Source organism: Dermacentor variabilis, chromosome 8, assembly GCF_050947875.1.
Source record: "Dermacentor variabilis isolate Ectoservices chromosome 8, ASM5094787v1, whole genome shotgun sequence".
NCBI lineage: Eukaryota > Metazoa > Arthropoda > Arachnida > Ixodida > Ixodidae > Dermacentor > Dermacentor variabilis.
This window is the reverse complement of record NC_134575.1, coordinates 32,813,873-32,834,048: the sequence shown is the minus strand read 5'-3', so window position 1 is coordinate 32,834,048 and position 20,176 is coordinate 32,813,873. Positions and strand designations below refer to the sequence as shown.

Genomic DNA, 20,176 nt, shown 5'->3' with positions numbered 1-20,176 from the left:
GCTTAAAAATTCAAATTCACTGTCATACAAATTTAACTATGCCAAGCTTACACAACGCGATCCTTTTTTCCTGATCTATAGTAGACCTCAATAATCTCCCTCGTAGATTGATTTCTATGCGCGGAAGGTGTTGTGGTGTCTTCATAGATGGGAGATGGGGGGTATTTTGTTTCCCTTGATGCGCAATTAAGATTGTATTAGCATTGTTATTTGTATATGGGAAGAATGCGGAAACGTCCACGTTGCGGATGTTCCCAACCTAGCGTCCCTCAAAAGCCGCGTTGTGTACTGCCGCGGCCGGGACACTCAACACAATCAATATGCGACCTTTATTTTTTATGCGATTCAATTGAAGAGAAGAAAAAAAGAAACACCGAACGTAAGAACGATAACATGTAAGCATTGAAAAGACAAAAATTAATTAACCCCACACACGACTTCCTGGATCGATTAGATTCCTAGAGGCTGAACTACAAGTACGAGAATAGACTGGCAGAGGCGGAAAAATAAAACCAGTCCATCGAACCATTGATCAGTCAACCAATTTTCTTCGACCATCGAGTAGATGAAAAGAAAACACTAAATGTACCTTCGAGAATATATAGACCAGGAGATGAGCGCCAAGGGTACATTGAAAAACAGAGCAAGAAAAAAAAAACCGTATAATGGCTCGTGAGCCGCTCTGCAGTGCAGCCGACCTTGCAGACAACGAAAGCAACGACTTCAAGCACGCTATCCCATACGTAACATTTATCGCGACTTAAATGCGGCCGTTACACAAAAGTATCAGCGCCGCTCGAGGCTGGCAGATCAGCACAGCGATGAGAGAGATTACATCACTCCGAGTATAAGGTGGTTGAGAAAGTAAATCAAGGTCACTAATCGCGCATTCAACAGAAGCCCACACTACGCGCTCATATCTATGATCACGGGAAAGAAATGCAAAACGAAGATAATCAGCTCGATCAAGAACACGAGTTTGCGCAGGCGCTACGACGACTTCCAGAGGCAGAAGCATCGTGGCATGCATGCATTTGCGATACGCACAGAGTTTCTCATTAGAAGATCGCTCAAACGATTCGAATAAATGTTTGCTGCATTTAAATGAAGGAAGTTTTGCTGCATTCAGGAGAAAAAGTTAAATTCCACCGACTTAAAAAATAAATAAAAACTTAAGGGAGCCCAATGTTGGCTTGAGGCCCTGTCGTCGTGTTTAAAAATTTAAATTGTGGGGTTTTACGTGCACAAATCCACTATATGATCATGAGGCACGCCGTAGTGGGGGACTCCGGAAACGTTGACCATCTGGGGTTCTTTAAGTGCACCTAAATCTCAGTACACTGGTGTTTTCGCATTTCGACCCCATCGAAACGTGGCCGCCGTCGCCGGGATTCGATCCCACAACCTCGTGCTTAGCAGCCCAATACCATATATATCCACTATGCAACTACGGCGGGTGTCGTGTTTACCAAATTGCCTAACGTCGGTATGCTTTAAGAAGAAAACTTAACAGCACAAAGGTTACAAGTTCGCAACACTGCACCAAATACTGATTTAGCAATCCTAAAAATTACAGCTGTTGGGGCACGGGAAACGAAGAAGTTCGAGACATGCACTTACACGTTATACCTGAAATCGTTACAACATTTACGAGGGCTTTTTTAAAGAAAAAACAGAGTCCCACTCGGAAATTAGTGGCCTAGCTATTTATGAGCGGCGCAGAATGCATCAATTTCGAGATGCGTCTCGATAAGTGCAACTCACAAGATTGCCATGTTTTTTTTTTCTATTGCTTGCAAAGTTCCAGAATTGTAATTTTTTAGCGATTTACAGCGTTCCTTGCGAAATAAAAAAAAAGTCGCTCTAAATTAAAAATCTATTCTAAGGCGGTGACGCCAAACATTAACTTCTCTTAAGTGCAACCAACCTTAATAAATACTGTGCAGTGGACGCCGGGCAAAATTATTCCTCCGTTCGCGCGTACTTAGCAGCATAGAGTTTCCTAGTAAGAAACTCTATGCTTAGCAGCTCTTATCCCTCTAAACACAAACAGTGCAGCCACTACGTGCGCATAATATGCGGCAGTTCTCAAGCGCAGGAGAAGGTGGAAAAAAGAAAAGAGAATGCGATGAAGGCTTAACTCACGTAGTTAAAAACGAACGCCAACAAACGAACAAACGAAAAAGAAAAGATGCGTTTCCAACGTAGCACACACGCCCAGCTGGGGGAGCCAACCAGAAGACGAAACAAGTCAGACGAAACCGCACACTGCCTGGAAGAAACGAACGCCGAAACCGGTGTGCGACCTCCGCGAACAGAGATGCTCTTAGAGGGACACTAAAGGTTACCAGAAAGTCAAGTTAAAGTGGTAGAGCAATGTTCTAGAACGTCTAAGGAGTCAATCTAATCGCGAACAGGGCTTTAGTAACCGAGAAATTGAGGTAAATGCATGGCACGATTTGAGACCCCCCAGCGACATTCCGGTACTAGCCCGATGACGAAAGCACTCCTCATAATTTGTGTTACTAATACTCAACTACTCGTATTGAAAATATCATTTCATTCGATTATTTGACGGAAGAAAATGCTACTTGTCTACGTCTATTCGATTCTAAGAAAAAATAACATTTTGACGTTACCCTTCAGTAGTATGGGTGGTCGAAAGGTTTCGTTTTCGCTCGACTCTGCGCGCTCGACTCTGCGCCGCGCACGCTTTGGAGTTTCAGTAGTTTCGTTATCGCGTCGTGCTGTGCGGGTTCCGCTGGCTCGCGAAACTTTCATTTCGAACAAGCAGTGAGAATGCCACGTCCATGTGATGTCGTGGGAAGCCCTTGTTGCTTTCCCGCTCCGGAGAGCCGGTGTCGAGGCCGCCGTCGTAGTATGCAACGACGCCGGCAGCGCGAGCCCTCAGCAGCAGGTCGCGCTCGTCAGTGCTCAAATCGCTGAAGTTGAGCGCAGCATCGCGAGCCAATCTGTCGTTGTCAGGGTCCATTGCGACGAGCGTCGAAGTTTGCGTCATAAAGTACCAGCTTATGGTCGCGCGTTTCTCCTTCCGCTAGCCACCATACGCCCGCTTTCGCTCTGCTGTCGATTCTGTCTTGGCTCTGTTTCTGGCCGCGCGTTTGCGTTTTGCGCAGAAAAGCCGTAGCGCCGTCTGCGGACGCCGTTCTACTCACCGATGGCGCAACGTCACTATGAGACCATGATGTCAGTACTCCTCGATCGGAGGGCGGGCGATTTGAACTGCGCTAGAGGTACGCGGACGCTTCAGAACGCATTTTCTCTTAAAATAAGTCTCTCCTTGGCACGAAACAAGCGTTTCGAGGTTTCTGGGATGGTATTTCAACAGTCCACGTTCACTTAATAGTAACCTTTAGTGTCCCTTTAAACCGGCGGGCCGCTAACCTCCCACTGGCAACTTAAGGTCTATTCGATTCGGCCAAGTTTCTCTGCACCTATCAACGGTGCACTGCACCTATAGGCCTTCGATTTATTCGATTCAGCCAAGTTTCTTTGCACCTCCTGCACCTATTAACGGTGCACTGCACCTATAGGCCTCCGATTTATTCGATTCAGCCAAGTTTCTCTGCACCTCCTGCACGCATTAACGGTGCACTGCACCTATAGGCCTTCGATTTATTCGATTCAGCCACGTTTCTCTGCACCTCCTGCACCTATTAACGGTGCACTGCACCTATAGGCCTTCGATTTATTCGATTCAGCCAAGTTTCTCTGCACCTCCTGCACCTATTAACGGTGCACTGCACCTATAGGCCTTCGATTTTTTCGATTCAGCCAAGTTTCTCTGCACCTTCTGCACCTATTAACGGTGCACTGCACCTATAGGTCTTCGATTTATTCGATTCAGTCAAGTTTCTCTGCACCTCCTGCACCTATTAACGGTGCACTGCACCTATAGGTCTTCGATTTATTCGATTCAGCCAAGTTTCTTTGCACCTCCTGCACCTATTAACGGTGCAGTGCACCTATAGGCCTTCGATTTATTCAATTCAGCTAAGTTTCTCTGCACCTCCTGCACGTATTAACGGTGTAATGCACCTATAGGCCTTCGATTTATTCGATTCAGCCAAGTTTCTCTGCACCTCCTGCACCAATTAACGGTGCACTGCACCTATAGGCCTTCGATTTATTCGATTCAGCCAAATTTCTCTGCACCTCCTGCACCTATTAACGGTGCACTGCACCTATAGGTCTTCGATTTATTCGATTCAGCCAAGTTTCTTTGCACCTCCTGCACCTATTAACGGTGCAGTGCACCTATAGGCCTTCGATTTATTCGATTCAGCCAAGTTTCTCTGCACCTCCTGCACCTATTAACGGTGCAGTGCACCTATAGGCCTTCGATTTATTCGATTCAGCCAAGTTTCTCTGCACCTCCTGCACCTATTAACGGTGCAGTGCACCTATAGGCCTTCGATTTATTCGATTCAGCCAAGTTTCTTTGCACCCCCTGCACCTATTAACGGTGCACTGCACCTAGAGGCCTTCGATTTATTCGATTCAGCCAAGTTTCTCTGCACCTCCTGCACCTATTAACGGTGCAGTGCACCTATGGGCCTTCGATTTATTCGATTCAGCCATGTTTCTCTGCACCTTCTGCAACTATTAACGGTGCACTGCACCTATAGGCCTTCGATTCCCCGAGGTGCAGCGGTGCGCCCTGCACTCCAGTGCTCGATTGAACGGAGTGCAAGGCAAGGTGCCGCCGTGGTGCAGTTCACCCTTGAACCTTGCGGCGAGTGGGTGTAGCCCGGCACACCGTAACTGGCACCCCCTGCACCCTTTCGTTTGTGGTGCGGTGCACCTTTCTGTGAATCGAACAAACCTTTATTCCCGCTGCCGCGTGGCACCGAAATTAGAGCGCACGAAGGAGCAAATCCGGGGGTTTATTTTTTACCGTGTTAGGCAAACGCACGATTTGCATGATCCCCTGCGCCTCGCGCCTATAGGACAGTTCAGTACGCGTAAGAGCGCAGAATTTATATCGAATAAGCAAAAGAAACAAAGAAAGAAAAGAAGACGACAAACACTTTATGAAACCGAAACTTGACAGGGAAGCCCAGAGAGCTGCTTCTCCTGACGTCATTTTTGACTTGAGAACATGCGTGCATGTGAAACTATTTCAACCGGCATGAAATATATATATTATATATATATATTATATATATATATATTATATATATATATATATATATATATATATATATATATATATATATATATATATATATATATATATATTTTTTTTTTAAATGGAAGAAATAAAGATGAAGAAACACTATACATTCTTCATGAGGCAAGGAGGAAATGTCGGGCGATGAGCCTTTCCCCTCTCCTACAAGATTTCCTCCTCTCTTGCATTTCCAACCCGGCGCCGTGCTGCTTGAATGTGTTGCCGTCGGGTGCTGCGGAACGATTTGGAGATGCTTTTAGCTCGTTCTCCGTGACATTTACGCGGCGTCAGTTCACAAGGGGTGGTCTAACAACTGCCGTGCAGCCTTTAGGTGCAGCGGCACCGCTACGGTACGCGGCAATTTCTCTTGGCTGCGCGAAAAAAAATAAAATGCGACGCGCATCATCGGCCGCGGTGTGTCTGCCTGTAGTGAACTATCTCTTGGCTTGTATAGCTTTTTCACTCGGCGAAGAGACCGAGCGTCTGTGAACTGCCAGCGCGAATTGGAAAAAAATATTTCTCACTGTCTGATCGCTTCTCGTGAAAACGAAAACACAAGAGTACTCGTGTGCGGCCGATCCAATTCAACCCCCGAAACATCTGAGCGCCAGTCGCTAAACATTTGAGTCAGCCACCCGCAGTCGTTCTCGCGAATTTAAATTCTAGTAGACTTAAAATAGCTGTGGACGTGTCTCCATTAGCCTCCTGTACGAGGCCTACAGCATCGCTTAATTAACAGAGCGACCAATGAGGTTGGTAAAGCTGCGTGATACATAAGCTTCGTATTCCGGCGTTCCCTTTTTGCCCCGTAAAGCACGATTATCAAAAGGGGATCGCACAAAAAAGAATGAGACCGCTATTTGCGAGCAGACGATTTCCGTAAGGCGGATGAATGCGTTGTAAAGGACGGGACGAACAAGACTGAGAAAAAAATAAGTACTTTCGTTCTTTTGCAAAAAAAAAAGGAAAGAAAACACAGAAGACGGGATAATGCCGCATAAGACTTCGCATAGTCGTGCCACATGCTCGTACCATGCGACGTACAGAACAGATCTGTAACACAGCATGTACCACTACCTCGGACGATCACGCCACGTGCAGGTATATAGCTCGACCACTCGATTGGTTCATACTGTACGATATATGCTGTTATTACGAACCAAAACTATCGATTCATACTGTACGGTGTATGCGGTTATTACGAACCAAAACTATCGATTCATACTGTACGGTGTATGCTGTTATTACGAACCAAAACTATCGATTCATACTGTATGGTGTATGCTGTTATTACGAACCGAAACTATATTATTCGTGGGCAGAAACCTCGTCCAGCAAACAAGGCAGTCGCGCAAAAAAAAAAAAACAGGAAAGAAAGAAAAGACGCGTAGCACAATTTACAAGAGGAGGCACATACACGCACGATCACTGAATTTGCGACTGAATTTTTATTAGGAAATCAAGAACATAAATAGATACCAGAAGCGCGCATTCACGCGCAGGACAACGCCACTATTGCTAAAAGAAAAGTCGCCGAAAAATAAAAACCGTAACTTTCACGCAAAACTATGGAACGACTCGCCAGAATTGCGAATTCTGAACGTTCTTACGATTGCGCGGCTTTGTGTTTTTGTTCTTTCTACCGGAAATGCATAAAAGAGCGAGAGTGCGCTAGGAAAGTTACGTTCGATACTCTCACGCCCGAAAGATAACTTACATAGTCGCCACCTTTGAAAGCGCGTTTTTTTTTTTAAAATAAAATTCGCTTTTCTATTTTTTTTTACATTTCGGAAACGTCTATCTTTCGAAGATTATTCAGAAAAAATAACCATACCTTTATCGATTCAAAACCTGTCATATTTTCAAACCCGTTCCTTCATGTATTTGAAACCGAAAACCACGGGCATCAGATTCCAAAAAAGTGTAATTTCATCCAACATATTGCTACCAGTGGTAATTAAGGAAAGTATCGTATTGTACGTGTAAGGAGGTTTATAAAACGTACGCACTCTATATGACACGCTAACACTCTAGGCACGCTAAAACACTAGACACGCTAAAAACTCTAGAACCGAAGTGTAGTACCTATAGACGTGTACGTGTCGTGATTCGCTTGTCCCCGCACACCTCTCATCAACATTCTTCCCTAAACAAGAGGACATATTTAATATGACAAAATCAACGTACGCATAGCCTTAGTCCCCGTGACCCAGAAAGCTAACTATAGGAGCAGAAGCTTGATGTGGGCGAGTTGGTTGAGCATACTTAATGAAAAAAGAGAGCGCTACGAAGACAAGGACGAAAGAACAACATGTACGACAGACAAGGCGCTGTCTGTCGTACATGTTGTTCTTTCGTCCTTGTCTTCGTAGCGCTCTCTTTTTTCATTAAGCTAACTATAGGCGACGAGGGCGTGCGCGTCTATCCCCTGCTTTCCACTGCCACTTCCGCTACAACTCAAAACGAGCTTCGCGTCATTCAAGTTCCAGCACTGCGCCAGACCTGCGCTTCTCTCTATTTTCTTTTATTCCTTAGTACGCTTCCTACTCACGCGTTGGGCAACGTTCCGCAACCGATCTGGAACAACTACAATATACATTTATTCGCGAAACAAAATACAGCGAAGGAAAAGTGGTCTGCGTACACGCGATTTGCTTATTATAGTAAGCGCGTTACTGCTTACCGTTACTGATTACCGTAACTAAATAGTGTTACTGATTACCGTTACTCATTATCGTTATTGAATAAGGTTACTCATTATCATTATTGAATGCCCTTACTGATTACCGTTACTCATTATCGTTATTGAATACCATTACTGATTACCGTTACTCATTATCGTTATTGAATACCGTTATTGATCACCGTTACTGAGTATCGTTACTGAGTATCGTTACTGAGTATCGTTACTGAGTATCGTTACTGAGTATTGTTACTGACTACCGTTACTGACTACCGTTACTGACTACCGTTACTGCAAACCGCCTCGGAATGCTGTTGACAATTCAACGCGTACGCCTCGACGCCAGCCGCGTCCCCCGACCGCGCCGAGACAAGGTCGATCCTCGCGAGTGCCCGGCTCCTGTGTGCGTTCGACCCGCAAGGCCAGAGCTGCGAAGGACCCCGCTCTATCAGGCACGCCGCGTGCGTTACGCACACAGCGAGGCACTTCACGTGACGTGTATGCCATGCGCCACGTTGCGCGCGGGCCCACTTTGCGTCGCGAAGGGCGTTCCGACTATTTTCTCGTATTTTTGCTGTTCGCTGCTGCATGCGAAGACGACAGGCTGGAGCTTGCGTCGTCGACCGCTTAGGGATGCAGTATACTCGACGTGATTAGCATGCGCTCGAGATTGCGCGGCCGTGGTTCGTATATCGGGGATACCTGCGCTTAAAAGTGCTCGCGGCCGTCTTCTTCTCTTTCTCTCTCTCTCTCTCTCTCTCTCTCTCTCTCTCTCTCTCTCTCTCTCTCACTCCCTCCCTCCTTTTAGGGCAAGCCGAACGCGTTCAGATCGCCACATGGGGAGCGATAACGGCGACCTTCGTGGCGCATTGAAATTAAGATTTACCTGATTAGATTGCGACGCTTCTCGTGGCAATACCACGATCTGATTACGAGGCACGCCGTAGCAAGGGGCCCCGGATTGATTTTGACCCCCTGCGGTTCTTTAACGCCCCGCTTTTTTTTTTTTTTTAATGCCAACCTCCCTTTGCGGACCCTCCCAGCTAGACTTTGCCGACTTGCGAATAGGTCACATACAGAAATAACATTACGCAGATCCATCGGATCTGTTGCAAACAACGTTAAGCGAAGCTATATCGTAACACCTTGCGATAAAATATTACGCAAAGAGAGACACAAGAAGATGTGTACCCCTCGGAGGGCGGGGCACTCCTCAGGGCGCCGTCATCTGCCCCACACTGTTTAACATCTTTATAATTGGTCTTTCCGAGAGGTTGGCACGCGTCGAGGACGTCAAGCACACCATCTACGCCGACGACATCACCATATGGTTCTCCAGCGGCTGCGAGGGCAGAGTCGAAGCCATGCAGGAGGCGATCGACGTGATCGAGGAGTATCTCAGCCCCAAATGACTTCGGTGCTCCCCCGCTAAGTCAGAGCATCTGCTTTACAGAAAAGAGAAAGGAGCCAGACCCAAAGATTGGAAGCCCATCTCCGAAAGCAGCATCAGCCTTCGCACTTGTGACAGGGGGCTTGTGACAGGGTCGACGTTATTCGGGTGCTGGGCATGTTTGTCGAATTCAACGGCGGGAACGGAACGGCTCTCCGCAAGATCATCCCAAAGACGGACAACGCTTTCCGCCTCGTCCGCAGAATTGCAAACCGGCACCGAAGCATGAAGGAAAACAACCTCCTCAGGCTGATCAATGCCTTCGTACTATGCCACTTCACGTACACGATTTCTATGCACAACTGACTCAGAGCGGAACGAGACAAGCTTAACGCTCTCATCCGCAAAGTAGTCAAGAGGGCTCTTGGGCTACCCATCAGGACCCATACCGAGGATCTCTTGAGACTGGGGGGTACACAACACCGCCAAGGAGATTGCCGAAGCCCAAGAACGCGCGCAACTCATTCGCCTGACCACCACAGCGGCAGGTAAACGCATCCTCGAAGAGCTGGGTTACCACCCTGCGGAATTCCCGATGGTCAGTACCCCGATCCCTAGGTGCATTCGAGACAAGTTCGTAGTGGTCCCTGTGCCCCGAAACGTCCATCCCGTCCACAACGCGGGCAGACGCAAGGCAAGAGCTGCAGCCATTCTCAAACAGATCAAGCAACAAGACATTAGAGCAAGCTTCGTCGACGCCGCGGTGTACAGCGATGGGAAGACCTTACCGTCGTTGTGGTCGACTCCAGCGGCAAGATTTCCAATAGCGCCTCGATTCGCACTCCAGACCCCGGAGTCGCCGAGCAAGCCGCCATCGCCCTCGCCCTGCTAGACGGTCGTGGGTCCCAGATCTATAGCGATTCCAAAACGGCAGTAAGGGCTTTTCAGAAGGGTTGCACCGCCAAGCAAGCGGCTCGTCTTCTTAGTAGCTCGAGTCCATATGCTCTCACACATCATTCAATCCTCTGGTTTCCTGCTCACGTAAGGTCGGTCGAGGGTGCTCCCCGAAGCTCAACGGGTCTGCTCACGTGGCTAAGCGTGGCCTCACCGACCGCGCTTCCTCTGCAAGGAGCGCCGACTTCCCTCCTCCCTACGGCCACATGGACGCTCCCGCTACTCACAACGAGGTTATTAAATTCTTCTAGATGTCTACAAAGCCCCCCCCCCCCTCACCACATGTTGAATACGGCGCAAGCTATTTCGCTTAGACTCCAACAGACCAGCACATATCCCCGTCTGTCCTTTGTCCACGAGGAATTACCCCGACGTGTATCGCGACAACGCCTGCCCGTCCTGCGGCCAGACTTCCACTCTAGCGCACATGCTCTGGGAGTGCGGGTCGACATACCCGAAATTCATCAAGGAGGAGTGGGACTCGCTTCTGCGTAGCCTCACTCTAGAAAAGGAAGCTTATCGTGACGCATCCACTCGTGTTTCAAGCGTAAAGTTTTTGCGAGGAGCTGCTCGCAATACACCTGAGAACTAGGCTCTTGACGATGCGCCAATTTTTTTTTTGCACTTAGCTTTTCACGTCCCGGGAAAACTGGCGCCGTTGAACAGACGACAATCGGGAGGCCACGATACTCCACGTTGGCAGGCACGAAGTGTGGTGCAGTTTAATGCAAATCTCTTCTGAGCCTGATTTGCGTCGTCCTCCGTCACGCACGTCCTTAACGTTTCGTTCTCGGTGCTAAATTTAAGAGCGCGGGAAAATAGGCAAATGGCGTAGTCGGTGATTACAAGACAGAACCGCCGCGGTATAGCTTATAGTGGCTATAGGGCGTTGTGCGCTGTTATAAGCTCGAGGTCGCGAGTGCGAGCCCTGCCGAGGCGGCCATATATATATATTATATATATATATATATATATATATGTGTGTGTGTGTGTGTGTGTGTGTGTATATATATAAAGACCAGCTGAATTCAATGGCGATGTGAATGCGGGTGTTGATTACCTCCTCACGTGGCGCGATTTTGTAGCGATGCCTTTTCCGGTGCTATATATTTCTTCCTGCACTTAGTTAGTCGAAGCGGCGATCCACCCGCGCGTTATCAACGGGATCAATCGGTCGCTAACGATGGAAGGTAAGCGTGGTATGGAATCAAGCGAAAGGAACCAGCACAAAACACCGGTGCTGGGGTGGTCACACCACAGCTCTACAAGGCGACATACCGAGGGTAGATCTAAAAGGGAAGTACACTAAAGAGGTCCATTAAGTTGGCACATTATGGCGAATCACGCTAATGATCGATGGTCGCTATTTTCTGTAAGTATCCGTGTCCGGTGACAAAGGAGCGCAAGAGAAAGTGTTCGGAGGTGCCGGGATTCGTACAGACCAGCCCTCGGACTATGCGAACAGTTAATTACGGACGATAAGTTCGATCCAGGCGCAATTAATGCAGCTTATGGCTTATTCGCCAAAAGAAAGCCTGCACGCAATAATTTGAACATAGTACAATGAGTCTAAGCGGTCACACTCAGTGTGATAACACACCCGGCAAGCCAGAGAGAGACGCAAAAACGAAGGCCAAGTGGCGAAACCATCCCTATGTTACCACACAGGCCATGACGTCATCACTATCGACAAAGTAGGCCTAAGTCGGGTCTAGATAAGCGTTTATCGGTTAAAAAAAAGGGGTGGGGGGGGAGGGGTTGACTAGATTGCATGCCGGTATTCTGAAACGATTCTCGACTCTATAGGCTCTTTCTCAGAAAAATTGGTTGTTGGAGTTCATAGGTTTTTCTTTTTTTTTCTTTTTGAACCTAGGTAGGACATTATAGGCAGTACAATAGCGAGAGCTTGGTGGCGCAACCCACCGCCCCGTTCCAAACGGGACGCTCATAACATCCATCCATCCAGTCGAGGTGGAGTGCCGAGTGGAGGGGCCGGACGTTCTATCATCACTGTATATCTTGTAGTTACTGCGTGTGCTCCCGCAGGGAGCATATACAGTAACTCTACAAGACAGTAGACGGTAGCTCCATCCCTCGACAGAAGAAGTAACTGCGCTTCGTTCACACTCCATAGCATGTCTTGAAAAGCGTGTAGCGTTTTCTTCAGTCCATGGGTGGCACTGTGCTCAACTCGGTGAAGTGGAGGAATAACTTTTACTTGCGGATCGTTTGAGAATACGGGGATACGTCCACGTCAAACCGGCCGAAATACCAAGATTTACTTTGAAATCCGCGACGTCGCAGTGCAAGCGCTCAAACTTTCTTTCCGCACGAACGAGTGAAACAAGAAATGGTGAAACAATATGTTACCAGTCTAAATTGATTTAGCCTTTCTTCTGAGTGCACCTTAAATGTTGTTAGATCATCGACCCTGAAATCCAATTCAATTCTTTTATTCACATCAATTCTCGTACACCAAAATCAGGCCTACCAAAGCCTCACCAAGGGCTTGAGTGGCAGCGCCTGGCAGACAGCGAACATTAGCAAAAACAAGTGAAAATAGAAATGTCGTAACGAACTCGACAAAAAGAAAGGTGCTCCATGCTTGATTATTGGTGCATTCCGCTTTCCCTTTATTTTCAGATTATCTTGGTGGGTGCTTGACTAAGTCCTTCCTTTGTTTATGTAAAACACTTGCAAATGGCCAACGGCGGTGTTCCAGAAAAGAGCGCTTGTCGCTTTGAAGGACATCCCTGGAGAATGAATATCCTTGGCTATTAATTAAAATACCACAATACTACGGATCATATATGTGTCATGCAGGTTTAAATTTGTTAAACATGCAATAATGTGCGTAGTCAGGTTGGTCCGCTCGTCTGCAAAATTGTGTGCGCGGGTGGTCTCGGAGCCAACTTTACAGTACTTGAACTTCCTTGCGTAAATGTGCATGTTTCTAAGTGCTTGCGCATATCTGTTTTTCGCGTGTTGTATTGTCTTGCGTGTTTGCTTTTGTGCTGCCGCCTTTTTTTTTTTTGCGATGGTTTTATTCTTAACAAAACGGCTCACCTATAGCAGAAGCTAAACAGAAGGCAACAGTGACTCACGCACTCAGATACGAAACCATTGCACGCCCTATACACAACCCTTTTTACCACGCAAGGTCTTTCTCAGCTTGATCTCTATCACCACAACCGACCTCCCGACGTTTCCTTGACGATGGTTTAATAACACCCCAACAGCGACGCTAAGCAGAAAAAAAAGGAAGGAAAAAAAGCGGGAAACAGAAGTTACTGTGAAGGACAGGCAGAAGGCGTTCAAGGCAAGCTCAGTTTCGGTTACAATAACCTGAGGAGCTTCATAGGAAACTTCAAATTCAAGACAGCACACGTTTCGCACCGCACTTTCATTTAGCTGTATATAATTTCCGAAACATTTAATGAAGTTTGCATTGATTGAACGACTGACTGGTTGATTCAAACGTTCTGTTTGCGACCGGGCCGAAAAGCACCGAAATCTTGTCTGCGGCGTGCAACGCGTTCATCTATGCCCCACCGTCCATCACCACAGTGCTTTTTGGTCGTTCTATTTTATTCCTGCGTCGTTAGATAGTACAAACTACTGAACTTTGGCATACTTTTACCTCGCGAACTTTATCTTTTCGAACCCCCCCGACCCACACTTACGGCCCCACATTCTTGACCAAGATTCCGCACCTTTCCAAACACGGCAGTGAGAGGATACGGCGCTTTAGGGGCGTCTATTGAAGGTTACTAAACAAAAAGAATATGCATTCATCGTGCTTTCCACGTATAGCCGAAAGCAGACGAAATTTCCTAACGCGCAGAGGGGCGCCCACTTCTGCTCTTCGTCTGCTCTTCGTCTTGCTTTAGAGCGCCTTCTTTCTTTTATTTCTCCAAAAGCACCCTCATTGCACGCAAGTACATAGTCCGAGATTTCACGCCGTTCGAAGCCCCGCACGCAATGCACTATAGGCGAAGAGAAAAATTTCCGCTCCAGCGCTAAGCGAGAGGTACAGAAGAAAAGAAATGAAAAAATAAATAAATGAAGAAGTGTGAAGGTAAAACTGCTAGAACTATTCGTTCCGCGTCGTTGCGTCGCAAGGTCTCCCCCACCTCCGCGTCCATTTCAAGGACGAATTTCAAAGCGTTGCATAACAAAACAGGCGCGCGCGACTTGTTTTCTTATTACTCCTTCCCCCCGAAGCAATCGACGGCGATTTCCGAACGACGATCTTAATCACCCCGCAATTTGGATGCTTGCTTAAGGGCTCCTGCAATGTGCGCGAAATCCATGCGAGTGCTCAAGACCATAGGATCCCTGGACAGAGCCGGTCTGCGCGGGATGACGCAAGGCCGGCCCATGGGTCGGGTGTTTCTAATCGGATACGGGCGCAGAAATGAACAAGCGGAACCGAGGGACAGGTACGTTGCACCAAGGACTATACGCACGGTTACGAAAGCAACAAAGTGACGCGCGCGGTTGTCACACCCAGAAGTCACTCGAAAGAAGGGAAAAAAAGAAAAGGAGAACGTTCGGATCTTCAGTCAAGACGAGGAAACCCCGACACGTACGGCTCCCTAAATGCCTTTTGTCTTTCGTGTCGTACGTGCATATTTGTCGAGGACACGGGCAAGCAACACAGCTCTGCCTAATAGCGTATATACGCGCTATGCGTCTCCTGTTCGTAACTGTATGATGGTTTCTTACCGCCTTTCGTTAGACGGCTACATTGACAAAAGCAATATGGACAGATCGTGTCGGCGGGTAAACTGCGCTCTCTATAATTAAGTCGACATGCACTGTCATCTTGATGACTCTGGGCTGCTAAAAAGAATGTACAAGGCTCCAACGAAAGCTGCAGCGTTAGGTTAGAGAAAGAACTTAATTGGCTATACATTACCGCAGAGGTGCGTATAGGTCGTACAGACCATTTCAGTCCCAGTCGGAGGGGGATGGCATCTAGGAAAGACTGGGCTGCTAAGAGAAATGTGGAAGGAAAGCTGAAGCGTCAGGTTCATAGAAACGACTTATTGGCTATACGTCATCTGCTAGGCGTGTGCAGGCTACATAGACCCTTTCGTACTCAGCCGGAGGTCGATGACACCTTGGAGGCACTCGACCGATAACAGACATGTGAAATGCCGTAAAATCTGTGACGGAGACTCAAATTTCTGGATTTTGGAAAGAAGACGAGAAAATACTTCGACACAATGTTAACAACAGCGCCAATCTATTGCTTGTTCAAAGTACTATAGCTTGCATGCAAAGAGTAGTTCATACGCAATGCCGTTCTAGTGCGATCATCCGCGGATTTGACTCGAAACCAACACCAGACTGCTTTCACGCTTTACAAGCGCGTGATCAGCTCTTCAATGAGGCATCGTCTATATTGAGAAAACGGCTTATGCGCACTGTCTCCCAGCCGCATTACACCCCCCTCCCAATCCCCCTCAAGGTGTGCGATTGCAGACTTATGTCGTTTCCGATCTCAAACCGCCAGGCTGATATGATCGGTTGCATAACCATTAAGGTCAACTACGGCACAACTAGAAGAGCGCGAAAAGCTCTCCGTCTCCCCTTCCTAGTCCGGCGAGGTCGCTATCGGCTGCCTTCTGCTCGCTGCTGACACTGGGTAAAATTACGGAAAGATACAAAGCAGGCCAAGTTTATCGGTTGCCTTCTGCTCGCAGGTGACACTGGGTAAAATTACGGAAAGATACAAAGCAGGCCAAGTTTATCGGTTGCCTTCTGCTCGCAGCTGACACTGGGTAAAATTACGGAAAGATACAAAGCAGGCCAAGTTTATCGGTTGCCTTCTGCTCGCAGCTGACACTGGGAAAATTACAGAAAGATACAAAGCAGGCCAAGTTCACCTTTAAGCGAGGCGTAAATCTGGCGTCAGGGATTCGCATTGAGGCAAGAGAGAACTGACGTTCAAGACGGCGTCACTAACAATCAAGTTGGAACCGTTTCGCATCTCGTGCACAGACCAGACTTTCGCACAGTCTGCATTGCCCAAAGTGTTTTGCCGATCGGCGTCTAAAACGAAATCATTCGTCTATGATCTGTTCAAATCACTCCGGTGTTGAGCACGCTGTAGACGCCCGAAAATTTTAACTTTCACATCACAATGTACTGCCTCGGCTATGCTCCATACGATACATGCACCCGAGCTCTTACCTGCAGCCCTGATTATCTAATCGGCAACGTTCTGAAGTATTCCGCAAGTTCTATACCTAAAACGAGAAAAATAAAATATTAGGTGCAGAATCTACTGACGGCCCTCTCCGGAGTCCGCTACAGTCCACCTCAAAAGTTTACGCACCGCGTTATCTAACTGAATATTTTCGCCACCTGGGCAGTACGAAAGCGTGGACGCAACGTAGTTTTGTATGATTCTGATTACTACGGTCACAAACAGCTCGGAAATTCAAAATTTTCCCACATACGGCGGCCCGTAAACATTTAACGTCCACCGTTACAACAGTACGCTCGATAAGCAAACACCCGCCGGCGTCTCGAACGTTCCGCCAAGCACCGGGACCGAGAAGAACTTTCGGACCGCCGCAACAAAACCAAACTTTCTCAGCACGCGAACGAAGCGGCTACGTCAGTCAAGCGAGGGGACGCACTCGAACGGTCACGAACAAGAAAGAAAGCAAACTGCCGAATCGCACGGACCGCTGCATTCGACGATGCAAAAGAAACAGCCACTCCTCGTTTCTGAGGCGACGTGCCACAGACGTTTATTCAAAAAACTGCAAGCATCCTTCTATCGCAGGGTTCTTTCCCGCACTGTCGTCAGCTGCTCAAACAACATCCGCCGGCCGGCAACCAAGCCGGCGATAGAAGGTGTAACGGAAAAAGTTTAGCCAACTCGGCCACAAAATAAGAGTTTCGCTCGCTTCAGTTCGTGTGTCCTCTCCTACGCGTGTAAGCCAATAAAGAAAGTCGCGAACTGTCAAGGGCTCGAAAGTGCACTCACCCTTCCGTAGAAGCCGTCACGACGGCGACTTTCCCCGCAAGCTTCTTGGCGGTCGAAGCGGTCGACATCGACGCCCGTGTAATCGGCGTGGCGCTGGACGAAGAAATCCGAGTCAAGGTGGACAGCATGTGTACGGTGCCCATGTTGCGAGCTTCGTTGATCAAGTCACCGCGTAGCATTCAACGGTCGAACCGCGCACCGGTTGTGACGAACGGACTCCGCGACGCTGGCTCAGTTTTTGCCACCAGCGCAGCAGTCACGAGACGTTTTTGTCAAGTTCAGAGGGGAGACGGAACGAACAGCGCCACTCACCCATACAACTCGAGCGATCCGCTGGGCTCAACGTGCGCGGTGGAGAAGTGGAGGGTTCTTGACGTTCGCAGCGCCGCAAGAGTGTCGCGCGGGCAAACGAAGAACTATCGAGACGGGGAAAATATTCCGGTTCCCCCAGCAGAAGCGCGGGTTGTTTGAAAGAGGTGCTAAGTGGTTGCTTTATTTATCAATCAAATAGCATTTGATGGAGACTATGTACAGTTGTATACAATAGGACAAATAAAATATAGTCATAGGTCATGGCGAAAACTAAAAAAAAATGGTCGCTTGCGCTGGAGACTTCGACGACGTTATTGCAAGCACCACAACGCATTTGCGAAGTTCCTTATCGCGTACGAAAAGATGACACTGGAAAGAATATTTCACTCCGATACCACAGTTTGTTTTGAAGCTTCAGATTTGGCAGTTATCTAGATTTTGTGACGTCATGACCACGAGAAAAATGTGAAATCATGTATCAGTTAATAAGGCTAAGTACGACGACGTTGATCCTCAAAAAAAAAGAAATTTAAGCACATCGCAGGTGCTGTGGTAATCATGCTATGCGAAGCACTTTGCTGGTAAGTGGTTAGCCAGCATTGTTTGGGATTACGCAAAACGTTACCACTTTTCAAGCCATCGCTTTCCGTAGATTGACGGTTGGAGACGCCTTTAACGGAGTTGAAAGCACCGATATCAAAATATTTAATATTTTAATCCCGCTAACAAATGACTACATTGCTGCTGACCGCATCATCGCCCAGTGGCGCTCACCAGAAGCATCCCCGACGTCACCCCTTGCTCCTCCATGATTGGTTAAGAATAAAGTTGCAGATAACCACTTCGCTGCAACAAAAACGTGATAAAATAAGATTCTGTTTCATTTTTTGCTTGTTGTATTTCGTATATTAACGCAAACAGACACAGTCGCAAAAAAAATTTAAGTCGTTACAACCGCAAAACACAGTAGGGGCTCTGCCTGTTCTTTCGCCTTTGGTATGACGGCATACCTCTGTCCTCTGAGCCCAAGAAATGGTCTCAAATGCACGCTGTGAATGTGGTTGGACAGCCAAGCTGTAAACGACAATTAGAACGAGCGTCCATTGCGCCGTAGGTTGAGATTATTCGCTTGGCGACATTCAAATACGCTTTACCTAATTATTAGCCTAAGATGCCTGCGATTTGACTTGCGTCGCTACTTCGTGCACCTACAAAGTGTGGACCAGAGAGAAGAGACATTTCGCCGCGCCTCGTATGCACTCTGGTCTTCAGGAGTCCTCACTATATACGTGGCCTTCCCATAAAGCTGCCACAACACAATTCAGTTGATAGGCGGGTTCTTCTTTTACGTACGAAAGTGTAGTTACGCCACTCCCTGCTTAGTATGCTACAGTCAAGCTGCCGTCGCCGTGGCAGCTTATGCGGGGAGCGCTACGTGCTTCGATCGCAATGCATGCAGACGCAGGAGCGCCTTGTCATCAGTTATGTGGTTCGGATGCTTGTTTTGAGCTTGTTCTTTATTGAAACGTATGCTGTTCCGTATGTTGCATGCGTGATTCCAAAGAATTTATGCACCATTCATTTCCCTTTGCTGAGTGCTTGTAGCCTCTGCCTTAGGGGGTATGAAGAGAAGTAGGTTGGCAGAAGAAAAATAAAAATAAAATAAATGCAGGTCGTGCAACGTTATCAGTAGTAGGGTAACTGTCCGATGCGACACACGTAGACGGTAAATGGAAAATAAAATAAAATTACAGCCGTCACCTGAGGCCACCACAGCAAGAACTGCCGGACTATTCTTTAATAAAGTTTCTTCTTCTTCTTCTGTTGCTTTTTCCGGGGTATGTGCCATTCACAATGTATTATTCTGTCGACTTTGCACCAGGAAAAAATCCCGGGATCCTAGACATAGACAGCTTCAATGTAAAACATTTCGAGCACCGAGTCGTGTGCAATGAACAGACAACGCAGCACAATCTAGTGTATCGCTACAATGCGTAAATGTATTTTCCTCTGTTTTAACACAAAAATTAAAGAAATGTTCTTCTTGCGCATAAGTTCTGGGAGCTCTCTCTGTAGTGTCCGCACGGTATTTGCATCTCCATTAAGCAAACGCCTGCATTCTCGTAAGTGCCTCCGAAACAATCACGCGATTTAGTCGTTTTTGTTCGTCGCAACGAATGACATGTTCAATTCGAATGCTAGTGATAATACTTCCGTTATCGTAAACACACTATTTACTATGGATAAGAAAAGTGCCTGAACGTGCTAATTTCATTGCAACGTGGGAACAACTTCGTAACGACGGGCTCAGCGTTTTAGAAACTGCGTGAGCTATAGTAGCAATGCATGAATAAAAATGTTGGGACCCGGTTGAGGCTAGCGAAAATCAACATTCACAACTTGGTTGATCGACAGGCATCTAATTATTTACAACTAAAGACATTTGAGCCAATGCCTCGTATAACAGCGAATGTGGGTTTCCCATCATGCAGGTGTTCATATCAACGCAACAATACGGAAAAGACTACTTGCATAACATTAACAATGAATGCTGACCAGGCTCCCTCGAGGTATATCTAAGCTGCGGGAGCCGCTACTGAACGCGAAAAGTGACAGTGCCATAGATTTGACTGCTAC

General features: G+C 47.4%; 2 protein-coding genes across 2 annotated transcripts in view; one reads left to right on the top strand and one right to left on the bottom strand.

The window, feature by feature from the left end:
• LOC142589944 (dehydrogenase/reductase SDR family member 4-like) overlaps positions 1-17,587 on the bottom strand; it is a 40,897-nt gene extending 23,310 nt beyond the window's left edge. Inside the window, exon 1 of the mRNA XM_075701671.1 lies at positions 17,228-17,587. Within this exon, the coding sequence (XP_075557786.1) occupies positions 17,228-17,406 (179 nt within the window). The 5' untranslated portion in view covers positions 17,407-17,587. The remainder of the gene's footprint in view (positions 1-17,227) is intronic.
• The window catches only part of LOC142589943 (salivary peroxidase/catechol oxidase-like), a 52,381-nt gene continuing 46,681 nt past the window's right edge, over positions 14,477-20,176 (top strand). The window contains exon 1 of the mRNA XM_075701669.1: positions 14,477-14,663. Within this exon, the coding sequence (XP_075557784.1) occupies positions 14,518-14,663 (146 nt within the window). The 5' untranslated portion in view covers positions 14,477-14,517. The remainder of the gene's footprint in view (positions 14,664-20,176) is intronic.